Genomic DNA, 23,852 nt, shown 5'->3' with positions numbered 1-23,852 from the left:
CTTCTGGAGTACCTCAAGGAGTCCACCTTGCTCCATTATTATTTAATATTTTTATAAATGATATTATCAATGTTTTTCGAAATACAAAATTCTGGCTTTTTGCTGATGACAACAAGGTACTTAAACTGATTGAATCTCCCAATGATTGTCTTCTTTTTCAACATGATATTAATTGTTTTAATGAATGGTGCGACATCAATTGTCTTCAACTCAACATTGACAAATGTAAAATAATATCTTTCTCGCGACGAAAAAAACCTATACAATTCAACTACAAACTAAAAAATACTTCCCTTTCAATGGTTTCGTCAGTAGTAAACTCTCCTATCGTGAACACATTGATAATATTGTAAACAAATCTCTCAAACTTCTCGGTTTTATCAACATATACAATATAGACGGACTTCAAAAATATTAATACCATCAAAACTCTTTATTGCTCACTAGTTCGACCCCATCTAGAATACGCTTCTCCTATTTGGTCTCCATTCTACAGGACTTATATTGACCATATCGAGTCTGTCCAACACCGTTTTTTAAGAAAAGTGGCATGGTTGCTCGGATTACAAAGGGGTAATTATTTCTATTTTGAAATAGAGCAATCTCTCAATCTGTCTTCATTGGAGAGACGTAGAACTGAGATGGACCTTATATGCATTTTCAAAATACTTAATGCTTTAAGTGATGTCCCATCTCTGTTGCAATCAATTTCTTTTCATGTTCCCAACCGTGTCACCAGAAGTCAAAATCTGCTATTTATAAAATCTTCTAAGAGCAACTTTGGTTTGTATGCCCCAATGTCCAGAATGTGTAAATTAGTCAATTCATCAAACGACTTGGAATTTTTTGGGATAGATCTTCCGGCTTTTCGTAGATCTCTTCACGACTAAACAGTGTGGGATGAAGTTGGATTGGCGTGGTTTAGCTCAAAGTTTTTGGTCTTTCGTTTTTTTTCATATATTGTATACAATTATTGTTTTGCCCTTGTTTGTCTTTGCTAAATAGTTTTATGTTCTTTTTGTTCAGTTTCTTGCATTTATGTTTCTTCATGTAACTGTTGTAATTGGCTTAGGCCGTATATATAGGATAATAAATAAATAAAGTTAACCTTTATTTGTATTGGGAAATAACGCGGCGATATTTAAAAAAATTTCAATAGGAATTAGTGTAACCTTTTCATGCTTTGCTATTTTGCGGGTGATGAAAAATTACCATCAACTCTAGGACCTCGAATATTTATACTGAGAAGTTGTATTCGGACACATAAAATTTCAATAAAGACAGCTGCCTGCGAAGCACGGGTTGTTTTTCTATCGAAATTCGCACCACAAACTCTGCATACTACCCGCAGTCCTGTAACGGTACAAATCATAACTTGCAGGTTAACCCGGCACTCGGCCAACGGAGCTAATCTGCTACCTGACAGCTGACCCGTGCCCCACCGACCTAACCAACCATTCTGACAAAGCGGAAAGATAGAGGAAACCGACATACTGGTTATTTAACAAAAGCTAGCGCGTTCGCAATACTCACACTAACGCATTTAAAATCTACAACCTAAAGAAGAGAAGAAGAAGAGAAAGAAGCATTTTCCTTCAATTAAATTATTGAATCAAATTTTAAAATGGCAGTTTTTTTTATCTTTTATAAAAACAAAAAAAAACGTATATAATGCAAGGGTCACTTCGCTTTATGTACATAAGCACTCGGCAAACTAAAAAAATGAATAAAATACACGAATGAGTCAAATATGTGTACGCGAAAACTTGAATAAATTATTACACGGCCATAAACTCTTCCAACGTTTTATTCTCCTGACGCCATATACAAGAAGGCGCTGGGGTCGTTTGGTCCCCCCGTTCGGATCGTGTGTAATTTTTAGATGCTTCGTGAGGGAAGGTTAAAAAAAGGTTTTATTTAATTTGAACCAAATGTAGTACATTTTTTTACAATTCTTTTAGATTAGAGGGTTGTGTATATGAAAAAAAAACAATGAGTTAAGATAGTGTAATATATTAATTTGTATTTATACGAGTACATTTGAAGGGTCCACTGCGATAATGCTGAACGTCCAAAATTTGACCAGTTCAAACTAACTACGCCATTCGATTCGATATAGTCTTTTTTACATTTACAAACTGCGCAATAACGCAGACAGTCTCAAGATAAATTGATTTTAAAAAGACAGCTGCACGAATAGAACGACTGGTGTCACACGCATTCCAGGAAATAATGGTGAATGTCTACAGACAACGCCGACCGCCATTTTGCATTGCATCATCGTGTCATTCATTTCATAATTTTGTCAGTTCAGTTTTGACGATGTAAATGGCAAGAAGGGCCACTACAATTTACACGAAAGCCAAAAATCTACCAGTCTGATGAGTTAAACTTGTCGAGAATTCACAAAATTTACAACGAGGATCATTTGTCTAACAATATATCCCACGAAACATACCGTTACTACTTCAACAAACATTTTAATATGTCGTTTGGATATCCAAAGATGGCTACATGTTTTACTTACGACGAATTCCAAGCAGATAAAAAGACGATGGGTTGGAATAATCTAAGGCCCTATCTCAGCTTCGTAGACTAGAGATTGAGAACCAATGTCACAAATAGAAGGCTGGTATGTTCTATGAAAAAAAAGGGCTCGTCTGGCAGCTAAACAAGATGCCTCCAGAGTTTGTATTCAAATCTAGCAATAGCAAAGCAATGCACGCGCTCCGCTTAATAATATGTGTAATTTTGAGGAAAACATCAGTCGAATTCCTAACTCTGCACAGTTAACACGTGTTTCATTGAGTTCTCCGACCGGTGTGCTCCACGTTCTTCGCTCTTCGCCCCGCCTTGCCAGCTGACTGCCTTCGCCTCTCCACGCCACTTGAACCGGGTGGAAAGTCATTTTCAGGGCTATCGAGGTTGACTTGAAGTCGCCGCAGCTGCGCCCCTACCTTCCGACTTTATCTTGGACTCTGTTTGGGAGGGCGGCTTCTCACTTACGCCGGGAAGCGTGACTGCGCAAGACGCGGGTGACGAACCAGCACAAAATCGTGTTAACGCGTACGTTACAGCTATGTTTGTATATTTGTTCTTTCTGATTCTTTTCTTCAGAAGAAGTCTCAAACACAATACTGTATCTCTATTACCCATACCCCTCCTAAAGCCAATCTGATCTTTCGAGAGCATACTATTAATGTTTCTTTCTGCTCGTTTCATTATGATATTTGTCAATATTTTAGATGCATGTGATGCAAGCTTAGTGTCCTATATTGATCACATCTTGTTTTTCGGGGTTTTTTTGCGATACCGAATAAATTATTGCTGATAAAGCTGAGCATGAGAATGGTTTATCTGCAACACGAGTGAACATTTTGTTTATTAGCCAACATGTGTACTTTTAAACTGCTTTTTCGAGAACATTTCAATCGGCACTTTGAGCATTAGAATAGTTTCTGCCGGAATGAGTAAACATGTGTCGTTTTAAATCGCATTTTCGATAACATTTATATTGGCACTCTGAGCATGAGAATGGTTTCTCGCCAGTGTGAGTAAACATGTGCCGTTTTAAATCTCTTTTTTGAGAACATTTAAATTTGCACTCTGAGCATGAGAATGGTTTTTCGCCAGTATGAGTCAACATGTGTCGTTTTAAAACGCCATTTCTCGAACATTTAAATTGGCACTCCAAGCATGAGAATAGTTTCTCGCCTGTATGAGTCAACATGTGTGATTTTAAATGGAATTTACGAGAGAACGTATGTTGGCACTCTAAACATGAAAATGGTTTCTCACCAGTATGAGTGGACATGTGTGATTTCAAACTGTATTTTCGTGAACATTTAAATTGACACTTTGAGCATGAGAATGGTTTCTCGTCAGTATGAGTCAACATGTGTTGTTTTAAATCTTCTTTTCGAGAACATCTATATTGGCACTCTGAGCAGGAGAATGGTTTCTCGCCACTATGAGTCAACATGTGCCGTTTTAAATCGCCTCTTCGATAACATTTTATTTGGCACTCCGAGCATGAGAATGATTTCTCGCCGGTATGCGTCAACATGTGTGTTTTTAAATTGCTTTTATGAGAACACGTAAATTGGCACACTGAGCACGAGAATGGTTTCTTTTTGATATGAGTCAACACGTGTCGTTTTAAATCGCTTTTTTGAGGACATTTATATTGGCACTCTGAACAGGCAAAATATTCCTGGGTTGCTTGTAAACCTGAAACAAAAACATGAACAATGTTTGAAATCTCTTTCCGAATTAAAATTTCCACACCCGAGATAACTAACTACTCCTAGTGGTACTCCCGAATATACTCGGGAGAAAATAAATAATGCTACGAGCCACTAGGTTTTTTTGCATTTATAAGGCATCATTAATTAAATATATATAAAAATATGCTGCTACAGTAGTAAATGTTTCATTCAATAATGGTTTTGTAAATCGTTTCGCAAGGATCCTTATCATTAAACCTTGCAGTACTTCCAAAAATTTTTTCAATCTTTTCCAATTCCATTTTAGAGTTTTGATGTATGTTTCTAATACATCATTAGACCCAAATATATCATTTGTCGTACCATCATCCATCACAGTCCGCAGACGTAACCTCGGAGCAGATAATGTGGAAGAAAGTATCACTTACTTGGAGGTATTTCCCTGTTACGCGAGGAATTCCAACATCCTTGTTTAACGTCGGGATAGTTGTCCATTTTCGTGAAGATATTTATATCACTTGTTGTCCAAGGCAGGTTAGAACTGGTCCCCGGTTCAGCCTTCACCGCCTGGCTTATACAGTAACGTGGGGCTCCTTCCCCGGTACGGAGAATTTCTCCTACATTGCCAGCTCCCGGTTCAGTCTTCACCACATGGCTTATACAGTGACAAGGCGCTCCTTCCCCGGTACGGAGAATTTCTCCTACATTGCCAGCTCCCGGTTCAGTCTTCACCACATGGCTTATACAGAGACGTGGCGCTCTTTCCCCGGTACGGGGAATTTCTCCTACATCGCCAGCTCCCGGTTCAGTCTTCACCACATGGCTTATACAGTGACAAGGCGCTCCTTCCCCGGTACGGAGAATTTCTCCTACATTGCCAGCTCCCGGTTCAGTCTTCACCACATGGCTTATACAGTGACAAAGCGCTCCTTCCCCGGTACGGAGAATTTCTCCTACATCACCAGCTCTCGGTTCAGCCTTCACCATAGCGCTTATACAGTGACGTGGTGCTCCTTCCCCGGTTAGGAGAATTTCTCCTACATCGCCAGCTCCCGGTTCAGTCTTCACCACATGGCTTATACAGTGACGTGGCACTCCTTCCCCGGTACGGAGAATTTCTCGTACATCGCCAGTTCCCGGTTCAGCCTTGATATTCACTGAAGCGATTTTCATTTTTAATGGGAAATATCCTGAAAATTGCACAATTTTTTTATATTATATATAGTAAGAGTTACAAATAATTTATATATTTTTCTATTATTATTTTGTATATAGGAGGCTGCTGCGTCCGTTCTCGGACTTCAATGTTAGTTATGATCACCTTATACCTAATATTCTTCTTAAGCACTTACTCTCAAAACTCAGAAGTTTGGTGTTTTAAGCTTTGTTAAGGGTTAAATAATCGGCATTTTGTTTTGACAGAGCATAGACTTAAGTTCCAGACAACACGCATCATGTTAAAAGTTGCTTTAGCAGTTCCTAGGCGGATTGTGAGCTAATAGCGCATGCTTCCATACTCAGTTATGTGAACTCCCAAGTATTGAAAGCTGTTAACTTTCTCAATCCTCTGTCCATTATTATAGAGAGGTTAACCAGGGTCAGGACAGGATTTGTTGCACATAATCTGAGTCTTTTTTGTATCAATATTAAGACCCAGACGAGTTGAGTTTTCCTGCAGTGTGTCTTCAATTTCCTGAAAATCACCAACAGACTTTTCAAAAAGAACTGCATCATCTGCATACTCCAAGTCGCACAACTTTAGGGGGGAGTTCACTTCTACACCTCGATCAGGTGGTATAGATTTGCATAAGATAAAATCCATCAGTATGATGAATATGAACGATGGAAGGACGCAGCCTCGCCTCACTCCAGTGGAGACCCCGAACCAATCAGTCAAAGAGTTTCCGATTCGAACACGACAATTGCTATCTATGTGGAGCGCTTTTATGACACCAATAATCTTTGGAAGAATACCATCCGCATCGATAATTTTCCAAAGAGATGGTTGATGCGGACTATCGAATGCTTTCTCGTAGTCAATGACGCAACACGCAAGGGGTGATTTTATTTCATTGCTCTGCTGGAGAATGCATCTTATGTTATGGATATGGTCCGCACACGACTTACTGGGAATAAAACCAGTTTGGTTGACTCTCAGAATCTGCAGTACAGGAGCTCGCATTCTGCCCAAGATTATGTGCGCAAGAATCATTCCTGGAACGCTCAGCATTCCGGTTATTCCGCGGTAATTATTTCACTCTAATGGATCGCCTTTCTTGTGAAGTGCAATGATCGTACATGTGCTGCGCATGCCTCAGGAGAACCTAAACCCAAGTTGCCTCTTCTTTAAACCTGCGGGCTCACGCCGTTCTGGAAGGCCGTCAATGACGATCCTTAGACTTTATTCGGCGGAATTAAGGGGCGCTGGATTTACGTGGGAAGAGACAAAAATGCTGGCTGGCGGTAGGGTTTCCTGGAGGCAACTGGTAATGTCCACATGCTCCACTTAAGAGCGGACGTGGAAAAGAAGAAGAAATTTTTTGAATATTGTTTTGAATATTTTGTAAGTATGTTGATTGATATGTTTATACATGTTTTTGATTTATTTATAAAAGAGTCCCGACTTAACACGGAATTTTCTAACTAGTCGGGACATAAAAAAATATGATTGTGCTTTATGATAAAATTGTGTATTTTGTGCATTAAATAAATAAAAATCCTTATAAGAGTCAACTGATGATATGATCTACGAAGCTGAGACGATCTCTAGAACTCTTCATGTCAGTCATTCAATATATCTTGTAAGTTGTATAAACCTATGTTTAATGTTAATTGTCACTGTAGGTAGGGTTGAAATGTTACCGAGCATTACCTGCATTGTCATGGTATATGATCTAAGTATATGCCCGGAGGTAATATCTCGGCTCCCGGCCAGATGTGCGAGTACATACCATCCAGCATCACATTCACATCAACGCTGTGTGTGCTTCTGATCTATATGTCTGGAGATAATATCTCGGCTCCTAGCCAGTATCGTCCAGTATTAATACTCCCCTAAACAGTATATTACATTGCGATCACCGCCGTCACCCGGCGATAACAAGCACTTCTCACATAAACATACTCCGGATGATAAGAGACGACGCTATATTATAATTAAAGAGTTTTACCTACAATTAAAACTTCAATAGTGTTGCCTGGAACGTCTCGTATCGAGAATACATATGATCAATTCCTGCCGGGTGAGATGCAATCACAGACTAAATATATATCCTGATCCAACTGAATCAAAGGAACAATTACAAACTATACTTATTTCCTTGCCTTTGACAGCTGTAATGACATAACGTTGAACTATAACAAGTAAAGCAACTTAAGAGGCATAAAGGGCTGCCATAGAAAAGGACAGTATTAAAAGACGGTTAGGAACTAGGAATAAGTGATATGGTGGTAGAGAGATAGAGAGGTGGAGAGAAGTACAAACAGGTATATAGTTATCAATTACAAGTTATATTAGTTATAAAAGTTGGAATGCATAAAAGATAGTCAGTGACAAAAAAAAATACATTTTTATTTAGATAACAAATAATTTTTTATTTAAATCCCTACAGAGATGAGGTAGAATTTTTTCAAATTCAAGATTTAGGATTATGGATATTCGAGCGTTTACAGGGCTTATGACCTGTCATTGGCTGGGTTATGTGGCCACTTTATGTAGGTACTACAACATTCCCCATTACGCTTATTTTTAGCGAATATCCACACCAGGTAACATTTTTGGTTTTTGTATATATGCTACGAATCAAGAACCCATCCACAAGCGAGTTGGAAGCGCCATCTATGCATTGATATTGAAGTTAAGTATTTAATTAGCAGATTACTTTATTTTATGTAGTTAAGACTCATCCGAGTTAAATTAAGTACTAGTAAACGCCTGCAGATGACTGCAATTTATTTTTACTTACACGTACACGAACCAAAAAATGTTAAAAAAAAATATTACTACTAAATACAATTAACTACATTAATCTAATACATATATAAACATGAACTTTTCCCATTACGTAAAAGAAATAAATAATTCTTGTGTACATAATGAGGAGTGAGAATATTTTAAAGATAACATATACAAATCACAAAAAATATATATAAACGGTGTTTTTAATCAGTGCTACATGAAGAAGAATTATAAACGTAACTTTTCACTTCTTTCTTAAATATATTGTATTCCTGACTGTACTTTTCATTATCTTTGTTCATTTCATTAAAAAAATATATTCCTCCGTAAGTATAATAATGTTGTGCTGTAATTGCTTAAAATTTAGGAATTAAGGTGTTACCACCTGTTCTAGGTCGCGTAATTACGTTTTGAGACCTAGAAACATTACTATTTATTTTGTCTTTATGTATTTGAAGCAAGCAATCTTTTTTATATAACAATTTTTATATCTAAGACCTTAATTTTATTTAAATAATTGAACAGGGGGAAAAGTAAACGGTTTGGTCAAAATAGTTTTTATAATTCATTTTTGTATTTTTTCGACCGGTAAAATATTTGTTTTGAAAACACCACCCTATCCGATTATTATGTAACGTATTATGTTAACATATTACAACAGACATGAAGAACATTTAAGAGAAGGTAATATAGAAGTCTAGGCATCTACAGGGCTTATGACCTGTCAATGGCTGGTTTAAAAGGCCACTTTACACACTGTGTAACATTCACCATTCTGCCTATATTTGAACATCTATATTCCTTCAATTCTTTCATCTGTTAATGTTTGTAAAGTTAAAGAGCTGAAACCTTTATTTATGCGGGTGAGATTCATCCAATTGAATTATTTCACCTACATACTAGGCAACGCCTGAAAATATTATTTTTTCAGTTTCTATACTTCTTCATGGACCAGGTAATTTATCAACAATGTTGTAATATGTTAATATAAACAGCTCCCCAGGGAGTTGAATCCAGTTCTTGTCTACAAAAAATTTGGACAAACTCAAAATATTGTTAACGTATTATGGATTAAAAATCAAATGTATTAAAACTAAAATAATGCTTACTTAATTTAAATAAATGCTAAGACTCTACCTTAAGAAAGGAGGATTTAAAATAAATCTGTTACTCTCATTTGGCGTGATGTTGATGAGTTAATGGTTCGGTCTTGATTCCTGGATATGGTGTGGTGTTCGTTCCAGGAGGTGGCAGGCTGGGCTGGTGGAACTGGATCCTTGAAGGCTGTGTTAGTCTTAAGGTAGCTGCCAGCTATTTTTCCTCGGGGGAGGAAAATACCCTCCACGCCTATGTGTGGATGTCAGGGTCCAGAGTTCCCAAGTCTCAGTGAGAGAGCCTCCACGTCTCAGTGTGGCCAGCATAAATGCAAGGGATGCGAGATACTAAATTCCCTTGTACTGTTTTAATAGCATTTTTATGGGAGCCTTTTGGTGGGGAGGGGGTTGTATCTCTCTCCCTATTTGTTGTTAGCTCTAGGCCACTCTTTTCCTTTGCCAGATGGAATGTATATTATTTAATATGGACAATTCCATCCCACGTAATGTTAAGTATTCTTTTATTATCGCCTCTTCCCTTTTTTTCGTTTTTTTTTTAAAACAATTTTAATTATATTTTTAAAACCTAAATATATTAGAATTACAAAGATACTTAGTACGGTATAGTGTTAGTAAACAAAGACAATAGGTTTTATTTACTTGAGAATATCGTTTATTTTTATTGATAATTTGTAGAGAAATGGAAATGTTATCTATGATAATAGTTAACCTAAACACTTAATTAAGAGTTCTTATAATTACAACATAATCAATTAGAAAATCAGGGTGTTTATATTATTTACATTATTTGGACAGATGAAGCAAACATTATGAGCGTGGAGCATGTTATGGTTTATTAAAACATAATTAAAATAAAGATAATTTCTAAATTGGATACAATATTTCTAGTAAAACATTTTTTATTAGCGTTCTCTGTGAGATGGCTGGCGAAGCTCTCTCTGTTTTTTTTACATTTATCTAGGAGTTGATCCTTATCTTATCACAACATTATTTTTGGTACGTGTATTTTGTACATACACAAATCTGGATTTCTCCCAAGGGGGAGTAGGTATATATTTTTTATTGATATCCCTACAGAGATGAGGAAGAATTTTTTTCAAAATCAGGATTATGGATATTCGAGCGTTTACAGGGCTTATGACCTGTCATTGGCTGGGTTAAGTGGCCACTTTACGTACTACAACATTCCCCATTCCGCTTATTAGCGAATATCGACACAGGTAACATTGCTAATTAAAAATACTTAACTTCAATATCAATACATAGATGGCGCTCCAACACGCTTGTGAATGGTTTCTCATTTAATAACATATATACAAAAATCAAAAATGTTACCTGTGTCGATATTCGCTAATAAGCGGAATGGGGAATGTTGTAGTACGTAAAGTGGCCACTTAACCCAGCCAATGACAGGTCATAAGCCCTGTAAACGCTCGAATATCCATAATCCTGAATTTGAAAAAAATTCTACCTCATCTCTGTAGGGATATTAATAAAAAACTTATCTTATCACCCTATCACTTGGTCTTGCTGTCTTAAAATTTGAATCATCCTTAGTAAATTAAATCTAACAAAAATCGGTCTGCATGTTGCCGGGCAATTTGGCATTTACAATTTTCCTAACACATCTTTTCTGAATTTTAAAAACTTCCTGAACATTATTAGAGTTACCCCAAAAAACTAAACCATATTTGAAAATTCAATATGCATAATAAGTGGACATAACACATTAATTTTTGTCAATTTTATTTAAATTACAAAAAACAATTCAAAAAACCTTATTTTAAAAAATCCTCAAAATACAATAAATGATGGACTATAAATGTTTTAGGATTTTTTCATCTCTATTTAAAAAATCGTCTATAAGAAGAATGCAAAATACTTTTTTAGGTAAATGATGTGTAGTTCAGAAAAAAATGTATTGATAGAATCCACCTTTTTTCCTGTCCACCCCACTTCGAGCTTCTTTGATTTATACCTAATGTATTTTTTAATAACGAAATACTTATTTGAAAATTAAGATGGCTTTATACGTGAAAATGTCTGTAGTCATAAGCCAATTTAAACACGATACCTTCAACGTTTAATAAAACACCTGCCCTTCTGTCTACAGTAATCAAACAGTGCAGATATTTTTTATTATTTTATTTTGACAACAATTTGATATTTATTTGTATTCGAAGCGATTACTTTGCGATAGTTATCGCCAGATGGTGCTAGTAGTAATAAATATAACTAATCATTGCCCCTTGAGCTTGTGACGTACGTCGGTTTTTATTATTCAGATTATCCCTTCGCTTTGTCAACATGTATGGTTGGGTCGGCGGTCAGCTTTCTGGTAGAAGATAAGCTTCGTTGGCCGAGTACCGGTTAACTTATTTTGTTATCGTTTTACTGTCACGCATTGGGCTGCGGTTGGGGATGCAGAGTTAGTGGGCGAATTTCTTAAGAAAAACAACCCGCAAGCCCTGTGCTTCACATGTAGCTGTCAGGATTGAAATTTAAGGTGTCAATATACATTTTATCCGTATAAAACGTTTGAAGTCTTGAAGTTTATGGTAATTTTTCGTCACCTGCAGAAATGCAAAGTATCAATGCCAAGTTAACAAGTTCCTACCCGACTTTTAATTCTGTTATTTCTATGGCAACCCTTTTTGCCTTTTAAGTTGCTTAACTTGTTTCCACGTTATGTCTGCTTGCTATTACAGCTGTCAAAGGCAAGGAAATAAGCAAAATTTGTGATTGTTATTTTGATTCAATTGGATCAGGATATATATTATGTCTGTGATTGCATCTCACCTGGCAGGAATTGATCATATGTATTCTGGATACGAGACGCTTCCAGGCAACACAATTGGAGTTTTAATTGTAGGTAAACCTCTTTGATTATATAGAGTCGTCTCTTATCATCCGGAGTATGATTATGTGAGAAGGGCTTGTTATCGCCGGGTGACGGCGGTGATCTCAATGTAATATACTGTTAAGGAGAGTATTAATACTGGACGATACTGGCTAAGAGCCGAGATATTACCTCCGTGTATACACTTTTCAGGATATTAACTATTAAAAATGGAAATCGCTTCAGTGAATATTAAGGCTGAACCGGGGACTGGCGATGTAGAAGGAGACATTCTCCGTACCGGGGAAGGGGCGCCACGTCCCCGTATAAGCCAGGAGGTGAAGGCTGAACCGGGGACCAGTTCTGACCTGCCTAGGATAACCAGTGATATTCTAATCTTCACGGAGATGGATTTCGACTACCCTGACATCAAACAAGAGTGTTTAGATTCCTCGCGTAACAGGGAAATACCTTCAAGTAAGTGATACTTCCTTCCACATTATCTGCTCCGAGGTTACGTCTGCGGACTGTGATGGATGATGATACGCGGAGGCCTCGCGCAAAGTTGCGCATGCGAACTGAGAGTTTGGTTATTGATGCTTTTTATCATAAATTAAACAAAACACATATGAATATAGAAACCAAATGAGTCGAAGTAACGTTGTCAATTGTAATGTAAAATTTAAAACTTAATGAAGTTAGTGAAATTATATATTTGGGTGAAATGATCAATTTGAAATTAACATTTTATCGAAACCCTAAAATGAAAATAAAAAAGATTTGTTGATAAGGATTCTTCTGAAATTATTAAAACAAAATTATTGAACCACACATCAACTACTGTAGCAGCGTCTTATTTGAATTCAATCAAGAAAATTCAAACAAACGAACCATATTTCAAAACAAACCTTTAAAATTTTAAAATCGATGATATTTGTGTATAATATTAACAATTCTTAAAAAAACATAATCACAGGCAGCTGTTGCATCATGATGATCGAATTCAGAGCCAGACTCTTGATATTATCTTCTAAAAGTTGTTCAATTTGATCATCCCTCAAAAACTCCGCCATAACGACCAAGAAATTCTTTTGAAAATATTCAATATTATTTATCTTGCTTAATTTGTAATAACTAGAGAAAAGCCCTTGTGGCTCGTAAAATGATTTATTTTCCTCAGAGTATACTCGGGCGTGGTTAGTTTAAAATAATATTCAAAGAGATTCCATACATTTATCTTGTTTTTGTTTCAGGTTTACAGGCAAGCCAGAAATATATCGCCTGCTCAGAGTGCCAATTTAAATGTGCTCTGAATGGAGATTTAAAACGACACATGTTTACTCATTCTGGTCAGAAACCATGCTCATGCTTAGAGTGCCAATATACATGTTCTCATAAAAGCCAATTAAAATTACATAAGTTGGCACATACCGGTGAAAAACTATTCTCGTGCTCAGAGTGTCAATTTACATGTTCTCGAAAACCCCATTTAAATTCCCACATGTTGACGCATACTGGCGAGAAACCATTCTCATGCTCAATGTGTCAATATACATGTTCTCGAAAATGGCACTTAAAATTACACGTGTTCACTCATACTGGCGAGATACCATTCTCATGTTCAGAGTGTCAATACACATGTTCTCAAAAATGCGATTTAAAATCACACATGTTCACTCATACTGGGGAAAAACCATTCTCATGCTCAGAGTGCCAATATACATGTTCTCATAAAAGCCAATTAAAATTACATAAGTTGACACATACCAGCGAGAAACCATTCTCATGCTCAGAGTGTCAATATAAATGCTCCCGAAAAGGAGATTTGAAACGACACATGTTGACTCACACTGGCGAGAAACCATTCTCATGCTCAGAGTGCCAGTATACGTGTTCTCAAAAAGGCCAATTAAAATCACATATGTTATCTCATATTAGTGAAAAATCATTCTCATGCTCAATTTAAATGTTCTCGAAAAATAGATTTAAAACGACACATGTTTACTCATTTATTTATTTATTTATTATAGGACATAGTCCATGTATACAATTTATAAGGTTTAAATATTACAATAAAAGAGTAGTTTAAAACATTTAAAGAAAAAAGAAAGAAGCATTGACAAACATAAGGGACATCGAGACAAGATCTGGACTATTTATTTAGTGCTCGTTTAAATCGTTGTAAACTTAAACCAAAAAAGTCCAGATCCTGTCTTGAGTTAACAATACGACAAAGGCGGGTCATTGGAGAATTTAGGCCATAGTTTGTTCCATGCTGATCGATGAACAGTACTTCACTGTTTCTCAATCTACGAGTCGGAATATTGAATTTTACTTGTCCCAGTAATGATGGAACATCGATTATACCATTTAGTATGCCGAACATATATATGGAGTCAATATTAGTTCTACGTTTTTGTAGACTAGAAATATTTAACATTGACTCTATTTCAGCGTAAGAATAATTATCTCTCTCTAGTCCAAGCATCCACGCTATTTTTCGAAGCAAGCGATGTTGGACTGATTCAATGTGATTTATGCGATTGACATAGAATGGAGACCAGACCACTGAGGCATATTCAAGAAGAGGGCGAACAGTTGAGCAATAAAGAGTTTTGATTGTACGGACATTAGTAAAATCAGAGGATATTCTGTTTATGAAGCCAAGTAATTTCAGTGATTTATTTACTGTACTTCATTTCGGCATAAACTACTCATGCTCGGTGTGCTAACTAAAATGTGCTCAAAAAGCATTCAAAAGTACACACGTCGACTCATAAAGCCCAAGTACATTGCCGTACAAGGCATACGCCCTTGTTTCAAATAAAGAAATATAAAACAAATGCTGCGAAGAATTCACCAATCAACTGAGCAATTACTTTCTATACTGAAAATGGGCAACGACTAGATCTCGATATATCTCACGACTCGGTATGGCGGTACAAAAAGAACTTTTAGTTGGTTTTGTAAAAATTATTCATTTTTCAATCGAATTCGATTCAAATACAATTTTTTTTATATTTAACTTTTTAATTTTTTTTTTTGAACAAATCACTTCCATTATTGATGTTCTAAAATAATCATCCTAAATATTTACATATTATACAAACATACATTTATTTCAAAATAACTTAAGACTCATTCTTTCTGGCTGCGATACAATCTCACTTGCTTTTTAATGATGCTCACACTTACACACACCTGAATACTTATTACCACACAAATACACCTCTGCACGTACTCTCATACAAATAAACACACATTTGTCGTACCACAATTAAATATATAGGTGCCGTCAAACATGACAATTTTGCCCAGCTATGACAATTTGGCCCACTGCCAAAAAGTTACTGGTATCATAAAAATTACATTTAGTAAGTATATTTTGATAGTTCCATGGCAAAACTAAATATTTAGTTTACCGCCAGCTGCAGTTGATCACTTGAAATTTGAAGTTAAACTTGAAGGTCTGTTTGTGTATATCCACAAATATTGTCAAAACTTTTGCCGTTGCGGAGTTTGTGTTGAAAGGAGGCAAGTAAGTTTTATATATTTCATTGCATACATAATGAAGACGCTATAGAACGTATTTCTGCATATCTATTTGAACAAACACAATAGATATTTAAGTGGGCAAAATTGTCTTACATTTCTTAGCTAGTGTTTTGACAATTTCGCCCACGTCTAGGGTTGGTCGCTACACACTCCATAGAAAAAACATTATCCAAGAAAGTAGAAAAAAACAAAGTAGAAAATATAAAAGAAAATGAAGTAAATGGTAAAAACATGATTTTAAACGAGGAAACGCGATGTTTTGTTCAAACTGGCCCATAAATCAGATTTTTTCCCAAAGATTTAACAAATAAGATTTAAAAATCTAATGGGGGTTTCAACTCAAATACACGCTGAAAATGACAAGCCAGTCATTCTGTTCATTTAAACTTTTTATACCACACAGCAATTGGTAAACAATCCATCCGATTTTTCTCTGCCATCGGGATCAAAGATACTTACACCTTATAGAGGAGAACATTGAAAAAACCGTCACAGCGACACGGAAACAACAGACTTTGACGCCTACTCAGTTGATGAATCAACAGATTTCGAGACGTTCATCATAAGTCATTACGACGAATATGAACAACGTGCCTCCGAATCTTCGGCCGAGGAAAACGAAAAAACGGTGTCTGATCCGCTTGAAATTAATAACGGTGAAGAAGCCGCTTTCGTTTTAGTAAAGTTTAACACTGTTGATACGCAAAATGACAAATATTATGTCGGTTAAGTTATCAGCGCATCAACTATCACAATTTTAATATTGTTAATTTTTACATTTTAATTTTAAATTTTAAATTTAAATTTCTCCTCTTTTAAATTTTAATTTAAAATTTTAAATTTAAATTTCTCCTCGAAAACTTTTTCCCTCTCTGTTGAAATAAATTTAAATATGAACAACTCCCTAGGGAGGAAATCCAGCCAGTCTGCAAGCATTTGGACATTATCAAACATTGTTGAATTACTACCTGGTAAAAGAAGAAGTATAAAATTGGAAAATTGTTTCCAGGCGTTGCCTAGTAGGTGATTTGGTTCAGCCGGATGAATCTCACCCACGCGATAAAGGTTTCAGCTCTTTCACTTCACAAAAGTCAACAGATGGAAGAGTTGAGGAAATGTGGATGTTCAAACATGGGCAGGATGGTGAATGTTACACAGTGTGTAAAGTGGCCACTTAAACCAGCCAATGACAGGTCATAAGCCCTGTAAATGCCTAGACTTCCAAATTTCTCCTCGAAAACTTTTTCCCTCTCTGTTGAAATAAATTTTAATATTGTTATGTCATTTGTAAGACGCAAACGTAATAGAGCTTTGTGTGGTCTCAAGTTGAGGATATTGCTGATGGAACATAGTGAAAACTTTACCTGAACCTGTAATCTTGCGTCAAGGTTTATATAAATTCAATGTAAATCTTAAAAACTGCAAAATTGAGCCATTTTCAAAACCAATTTTTATTTTTATTACTCAAAAATAATTTAAACCATTTGAAAAAATGTAAGAATATCCAACCACATTTTAGAAAGTTTTATTAATTAAATTTGTCAGCTTTTTGTGAAATTGTGAAGACTTATTTTTTTATTTTAAATGTTTTTTGTATAAATACTTTTAAGTCTAAAGAAGAAAATAAAACGTACAAAATATTATGAATTCTGTACATAAAATACAATTTCAAAGTAAAGGTAATCTAGCGAATAATTGCACTGCTGTACAGTAAAAATAAAAATCGTTATTTTCTACATACACATTTAAAGAAAAATTGGGGGCAAGCCCCCTTAATTACGAAAATTGCATCAGAACTGAAATGGTTTGTATAAAAAAAAGGCTTAAGCATAGTCAAACACGAACAAATTAAAAGGATAGAGATAAACTCCTTTGGTTTTGTTAAAAATCCAATTATGTGCCAACCCTGGCCCACAAATCCACATTGTATAGAAAAGTTGAGGAAATAGTTGACAATTTGGCCCTCCGGTTTTTTTCATTGATTTTATAATGGCGATGCCTCAATGATGCTATTGTTTAAACATGAACAGTTTTTTTCGCCCAAAAAGTAGTAATAAACCGTATGATAAAGATGATAAAACCAAAAATAACAGTTAATTACCCAGTGGGCAAAATTGTCAACAAGTGGAGATAATTTTGCCCAGCATGTTTTGTCTTCTAAAATTGCATAAATAAAAGAAAAGCAAACGTTTTGTACTTGTGAAAATGCTCAGAATAATTAGTATCACTATTCAACAAAATGGATAGGAGTAGTCCCATACAAAAAATTACGATATTGTAAAAGTTTGTTAAAACTTGGCAAAATTGTCACGTTTGACGGTACTGTGTGTAGAGTTGAAATGTTACCGAGCGTTACCTGCATTATCAAGGTTTATGATCTAAGTGTATACCCGGAGGTAGTATCTCAGCTCCCGGCCAGATGTGCGAGTACATACCGTCCGGTATCACATTCACATCAACGCTGTGTGTGCTTCTGATCTATATGTCTGGAGATAATATCTCGGCTCCTAGCCATTATCGTCCAGTATTAATACTCCCCTAAACAGTATATGACATTGCGATCACCGCCGTCACCCGGCGATAACAAGCACTTCTCACATAAACATATTCCGGATGATAAGAGACGACGCTATATTATAATTAAAGAGTTTTACCTACAAATAAAACTCCAATTGTGTGGCCTGGAAGCGTCTCATATCGAGCATTCATATGATCAATTATGTCAGGTGAGATGCAGTCCTGCTATCCTGATCCAATTAAATCAAAGGAAATATCACAAATTATACTTATTCCCCTGCCTTTGACAGCTGTAATGACAAGTAGAAATATAACAAGTGAAGCCACTAAGAGGCAGAAAGGGCTGCCATAGAAAAGGACAGTATTGAAAGACGGGTAGGAACTAGGTTACTAGGTATTGCTACGAGCTTATCACAACCTGTTTTCTGTCAAGAGGTGTAATAAATTAAAGTAGATAGAGTCTATTAAAAACAGTATTTATTTACGTTGAAATTGACTTTCAAAAGTGATAAGGTGGTAGAGATGGAGAGAATTAAAAACATGTATAGTCATTAATAAAATGGTATATTAGTTATAAAAGTTGGAATGCATTTATATGCTTTTGTATCTTTAGATAGTCAGTGACAAAAAAAACAAATCTAATGTATTAAAAAAAAAATAATGCTAACATAATTTAAATTAATGCCAAGACTCTACATTAGGAAAGGAGGATTTTAAATAAATCTGTTACTCTCTTGATTCCTGGATGGTGTGGTGTAGATCCCCGGAGGTGGCGGCTGGGCTGGTGGAGCTGGATCCTTGAAGGCTGCGTCAGTTTTAAGGTGGCTGGCAGCTATTTTTCCTCAGGGGGAGGAAAATACCCTCCACGTAGAGACGTGTGGTAGAAACACAGAGGTGTGGATGTCAAGGTCCAGACTTCCCACACCTCAGTGAGCAGCCATCACGTCTCAGTGTGGCCACCGTAAATGCAAGGGATGCAAGAGACCTAGGCTTGTGCTTATCAGCTAAAGAGCCTCTTTCTTCAAAAGCTTTCACCAAACGATCAATACTGCGTTTTGATTGCACAGTTTTTCAACCCAAATGTTCAATGTTTTTATTACACACGTTATAAAGCGTACTGGGTACACTGCCCGTCACGTGTGCGCGCGCCGCCGCGAGCAGAGGGGGTAATCGAGGCCGCTCAATTCAGCCCCATGCACTTTATCAGCAACGTGAGTCTAAATTTTGTTTATGAGTCAACGTGTGTACATTTAAACTGCCTTTTTGAGCACTCTTAAATTGGCACTCTGAGCATGAGAATAGTTTCTCACCAGAATGAGTTAACATGTGTCGTTTCAAATATCCTTTAAGAGAACATGTATATTGACACTCTGAGCATGAGAATGATTTCTCGCCGGTATGAGAAAACATGTGTCGTTTTAAATCGGCTTTGCGAGAACATTTGAATTGGCACTCTGAGCATGAGAATGGTTTCCCGCCGGTATGCTTTAACTTGTGTAATTTTAATTGCCTTTTATGAGAACATGTATATAGACACTCTGAGCATGAGAATGGTTTCTCGCCTGTATGAGTCAAGATGTGAGATTTTAAATCGGCTTTACGGGGGCATGTATATTGACACTCCAAGCATGAGAATGGTTTCTCGCCAGTATGAGTCACCAAGTGTCGTTTTAAACTTCCTTTTCGAGAACATGTATATTGACACTCTGAGCACGAGAAGGGTTTTTCGCCGGTATGTGTCAACTTATGAAATTTTAATAGGCTTTTATGATAACATGTATATAGACACTCTGAGCATGAGAATGGTTTCTCGCCAGTATGAATCAACAAGTGTCGTTTTAAACTTCCTTTTCGAGAACATGCATATTGACACTCTGAGCACGAGAAGGGTTTTTCGCCGGTATGTGTCAACTTATGAAATTTTAATAGGCTTTTATGAGAACATGTATATTGACACTCTGAACATGATAATGATTTTACGCCAGTATGAGTCAACATGTGTCGTTTTAAATGGGGTTTTTGAGAACATGTATATTGACACTCTAAGCATGAGAATGGTTTCTCGCCAGTATGAGTCAACAAGTGTCGTTTTAAACTTTCTTTTCGAGAACATGCATATTGACACTCTGAGCATGAGAATGATTTCTCGCCGGTATGCGTCAACATGTGAAATTTAAATTGGCTTTTATGAGAACATATATATTGACACTCTGAACATGAGAATGGTTTCTCACCGGTGTGCGAAAACATGTGCTGTATCAAAATACTATTCTTCGAACAACTATACTGGCACTCTGAGCAGGCGATATACTTTTGGGTTGCCTGTAAACCTGAAACAAAAACAAGATCAATGTATGAGATCTCTTTGAATATTATTTCAAATTAACCACACCTGAGTATACTCTGGGGAAAACAAATAATTCTACGAGCCACCAGGGCTTTTCTCTAGTTCTTTTCGTTAAGAAAAAAATACAAATGAAGTTAGATGAATAAAATGAATATTTTTAAAGAATATCTTTTATTTATTGACCCACACCATGCAACATAATATATCAACTTTCAGTTCCATTTTGTGCCCGAAATTGTTTATATGAAGAACTTATATCGACCGTGGTCAGGTCAAATTTTTTTGACCACAATTCCTGTAAATTCAGAGTTCAGAATAAGTTTTTACGATTTATTAATTTTAAGTTAGGTGTGAGTATCGAATTTGGCGTAAGTGGCGTAAGAGCTCGCCAATACATGACAAATGACAGTAAACATAACTGTGGAAAAACATAGCAGTTGAGCTCTCAGAAGTAAAGCAACGTGAATGCAGCAATGCTTGAACTACATGTCAATAATATTCTAATACTAAATAATATTATTTGGCCATACGGAACTTTAAAGCACACCTTGGTTTAATTACTAATAGTATTTTATCGGTTAGGAGGTGAAAAAGCCAAAAAAAAAACTAAGACGAACTATTAGCATAATTTGTATTTTGCCACGGGTCGATTAATATTTTTTATAGGTTATGAATGTTTTGATTTATAAAAGTAGATTGACGCTTCGTTAAAATCATTTTAAGGCGTTGCCAAAACAAAAGTACTCGCTAGGTATTAGCTTAAGCGCACAAAATGCATAATTTATTAAACATCATAGATCCGCGAGCGATTTTTGCACGGTTTATATTCATGGTATAAAGGTTAAATACAAAAACTAAAACTCTACCAATGTTAGTTATCTTCGATTTATACGTGCTCTAATAATAATAATGTTTATATATTTCATTTATAAGTTGTTAAGCACATATTTCTTTACCTTCAGTTTGAATTTTGGATATTTTTTTATTCATAAATTAATGTTTTTTCCCACACCATAATATTGTTTTACTGCCATTTGTATACACATATATTTATATTTTTAAATAAATCTTTATTATATTATATAATTTTAACTGAACCCAATTACTTCAATTTTAGAGAATATTTTCCACGACTTGTTTTAACTTTATTCAGTTAATCAATTTTTTTTGCAATTAAAACGTTACTTTTATTCGTTTGTTATCTATATGTATGTCTTTTGTTTTATTTATAATTTATTTATGATAGATGGCATGAATAACACAACACTTAGTTCGTGTGTGCAACTGCGCGCGAGTCCTCCGCGTACCATCATCCATCACAGTCCGCAGACGTAACCTCGGAGCAGATAATGTGGAAGGAAGTATCACTTACTTGAAGGTATTTCCCTGTTACGAGAGGAATCTAAACACTCTTGTTTAATGTCGGGGTAGTCGAAATCCATCTCCGTGAAGATAAGTATATCACTGGTTATCCTAGGCAGGTCAGAGCTGGTCACCGGTTCAGCCTTCAGCTCCTGGCTTATACGGGGACGTGGCGCCCCTTCCCCGGTACGGAGAATGTCTCCTTCTACATCCCCAGTCCCCGGTTCAGCCTTAATATTCACTGAAGAGATTTTCATTTTTAATAGTTAATATCCTGAAAATCGCACAAATAACTAACATTATATCTAGTAAGAGTTACAGCCTTTTAAGAGTCAAGTGCTGATAAGCAGAGACGATCTCCCGTACCATCCAGTAATAATACTTCCCTAAACAGCATATTGCAATTGAGATCACCGCTGGCACCGGGCAATATTAGAGACGGCACTACATAATGAAATAGATAAACCTTTCATTTAAACTTCTATTATGTTGCAAGCAAGGTTCCCTGACATATCCAGAATACATATGATCAATTCTCACCAGGGGTGGTATTCTAGATATTCTCAACCCCGTAGAGAGTGACTAATTTGAAGTTTTTTTTGCTTCATGTAATGGCCACATTGATGATTAATCGTCAAATGGTGTAAAAAACTGCTTCAAAAACGGAAAAAAAACTAATACGGTTTGGTGAACTCAACCTCAGTTAGTGTTTTGGGTAATGCTTAAAGTCGCAATAATGGTCTAAACAAAAAAATACATATTTAGTTGCACGTGTTCGTATTTGTTTGACGTTTGATCATGAGAGTGGCCATTATATGAAGCAAATAAAATATAAAATTAAATCTTCAAATTAATCACTCTCTAGGGCATAAAAAAGATCCAAAATATCACCCCATACAATCACATACTAAAGACATATATCCTGATCCAAGTAAAACAAAGGAACAATCACAAATTATACCTACTCACTACTCAGGGTAATAGCCAGGGGCTGTGACAGCCGTAATAGCAATCGCATAACGTCAAACTATAACAAGTATAGGAACTTGAGAGGTAGAAAGGGTTGCCAAGGAAAAGGATCGTATTAAACGACGGGTAGGAACTAGGTAACTTGTTATTGATGCGACATATACACACGTGTCGAAAATATCTATCATTAAAACTTGTTTCCCGTAAAATAAGCAGCTGTTTTTCACAATTCATCATGAAATCAATCTTTCATTGTATTGGGAAATAACGCGACGATATTTGAAAATATTTCAATATGAATAAAAATAATCTTCCGATGCATGGTTTTTTGTTCTACGAATTCTCAAACTGTCTTAACGTTTATTGTTATTATGTGTAGAGTTGAAATGTTACCGGGCATTACCTGCATTGTCATGATCTAAGTATATACCCTGAGGTAATATTTCGGCTCCCGGCCAGATGTGCGAGTACATAACATCCAGTATCACACACCCATAAACGCTGTGTGTGCTTCTGATCTATGTCTGGAGATAATATCTCGGCTCCTAGCCAGTATCGTCCAGTATTAATACTCCCCTAAACAGTATATTACATTGAGATCACCGCCGTCACCCGGCGATAACAAACACTTCTCACATAAACATATTCCGGATGATAAGAGACGACACTATATAATGAAAGAGTTTTACCTACAATTAAGACTCCAATTGTGTTGCCTGGAAGCGTCTCGTATTGAGAATACGTATGATCAATTCCTGCCAGGTTAGATGCAATCACAGACTAAATATATATCCTGATCCAATCAAATCAAAGGAACAATCACAAATTAGACTTATTTCCCTGCCTTTGACAGCTGTAATGGCATAACGTAGAACTATAACAAGTAAAGCGACTTAAGAGGCAGAAAGGGTTGCCATAGAAAATGACGGTAATAAAAGACGGGTAGGAACTAGGTATTGATACG

At 36.1% G+C, this 23,852-nt stretch overlaps 3 protein-coding genes across 9 annotated transcripts in view; 1 reads left to right on the top strand and 2 right to left on the bottom strand.

Annotated features, from left to right (window-relative positions):
• LOC148283678 (uncharacterized) overlaps positions 1–23,852 on the bottom strand; it is a 79,544-nt gene that overhangs the window by 26,078 nt on the left and 29,614 nt on the right. The gene's annotated exons all lie outside the window — the stretch shown is intronic.
• LOC148283683 (uncharacterized) lies at positions 1,994–23,733 on the bottom strand. Of its 5 annotated transcripts, none has more exons than XM_088243431.1 (3): positions 23,578–23,733; positions 21,930–22,193; positions 18,758–20,540 (listed from the first exon to the last, which is right to left on the bottom strand). In XM_088243431.1, exons 2-3 carry the CDS (start codon positions 22,174–22,176, stop codon positions 19,414–19,416), a joined length of 1,374 nt encoding a protein of 457 aa, XP_088099557.1. In that variant the 5' UTR covers positions 22,177–22,193; positions 23,578–23,733; the 3' UTR covers positions 18,758–19,413. The 5 variants fall into 5 exon arrangements, with proteins under 5 accessions (XP_088099559.1, XP_088099557.1, XP_088099555.1 ...); XM_088243429.1 differs by having other exon boundaries at positions 23,582–23,733; XM_088243432.1 differs by having other exon boundaries at positions 21,930–22,160; positions 23,582–23,733.
• Positions 11,550–14,134, top strand: LOC148283684 (uncharacterized). Of its 3 annotated transcripts, none has more exons than XM_088243442.1 (3): positions 11,550–11,805; positions 12,352–12,615; positions 13,392–14,134. In XM_088243442.1, the coding sequence occupies exons 2-3, from the start codon at positions 12,369–12,371 to the stop codon at positions 14,102–14,104; spliced, it is 960 nt and encodes a 319-aa protein (XP_088099568.1). In that variant the 5' UTR covers positions 11,550–11,805; positions 12,352–12,368; the 3' UTR covers positions 14,105–14,134. The 3 variants fall into 3 exon arrangements, with proteins under 3 accessions (XP_088099568.1, XP_088099567.1, XP_088099566.1); XM_088243441.1 differs by lacking the exon at positions 11,550–11,805 and adding an exon at positions 11,857–12,167; XM_088243440.1 differs by lacking the exon at positions 11,550–11,805 and adding an exon at positions 11,857–12,171.

The sequence above is a fragment of the Micrasema longulum genome, unplaced genomic scaffold, assembly GCF_059751315.1.
Source record: "Micrasema longulum isolate JH-2025_06_02 unplaced genomic scaffold, ASM5975131v1 h1tg000211l, whole genome shotgun sequence".
NCBI classification, from domain to species: domain Eukaryota; kingdom Metazoa; phylum Arthropoda; class Insecta; order Trichoptera; family Brachycentridae; genus Micrasema; species Micrasema longulum.
This window is presented reverse-complemented; position numbering and strand designations above follow the sequence as displayed.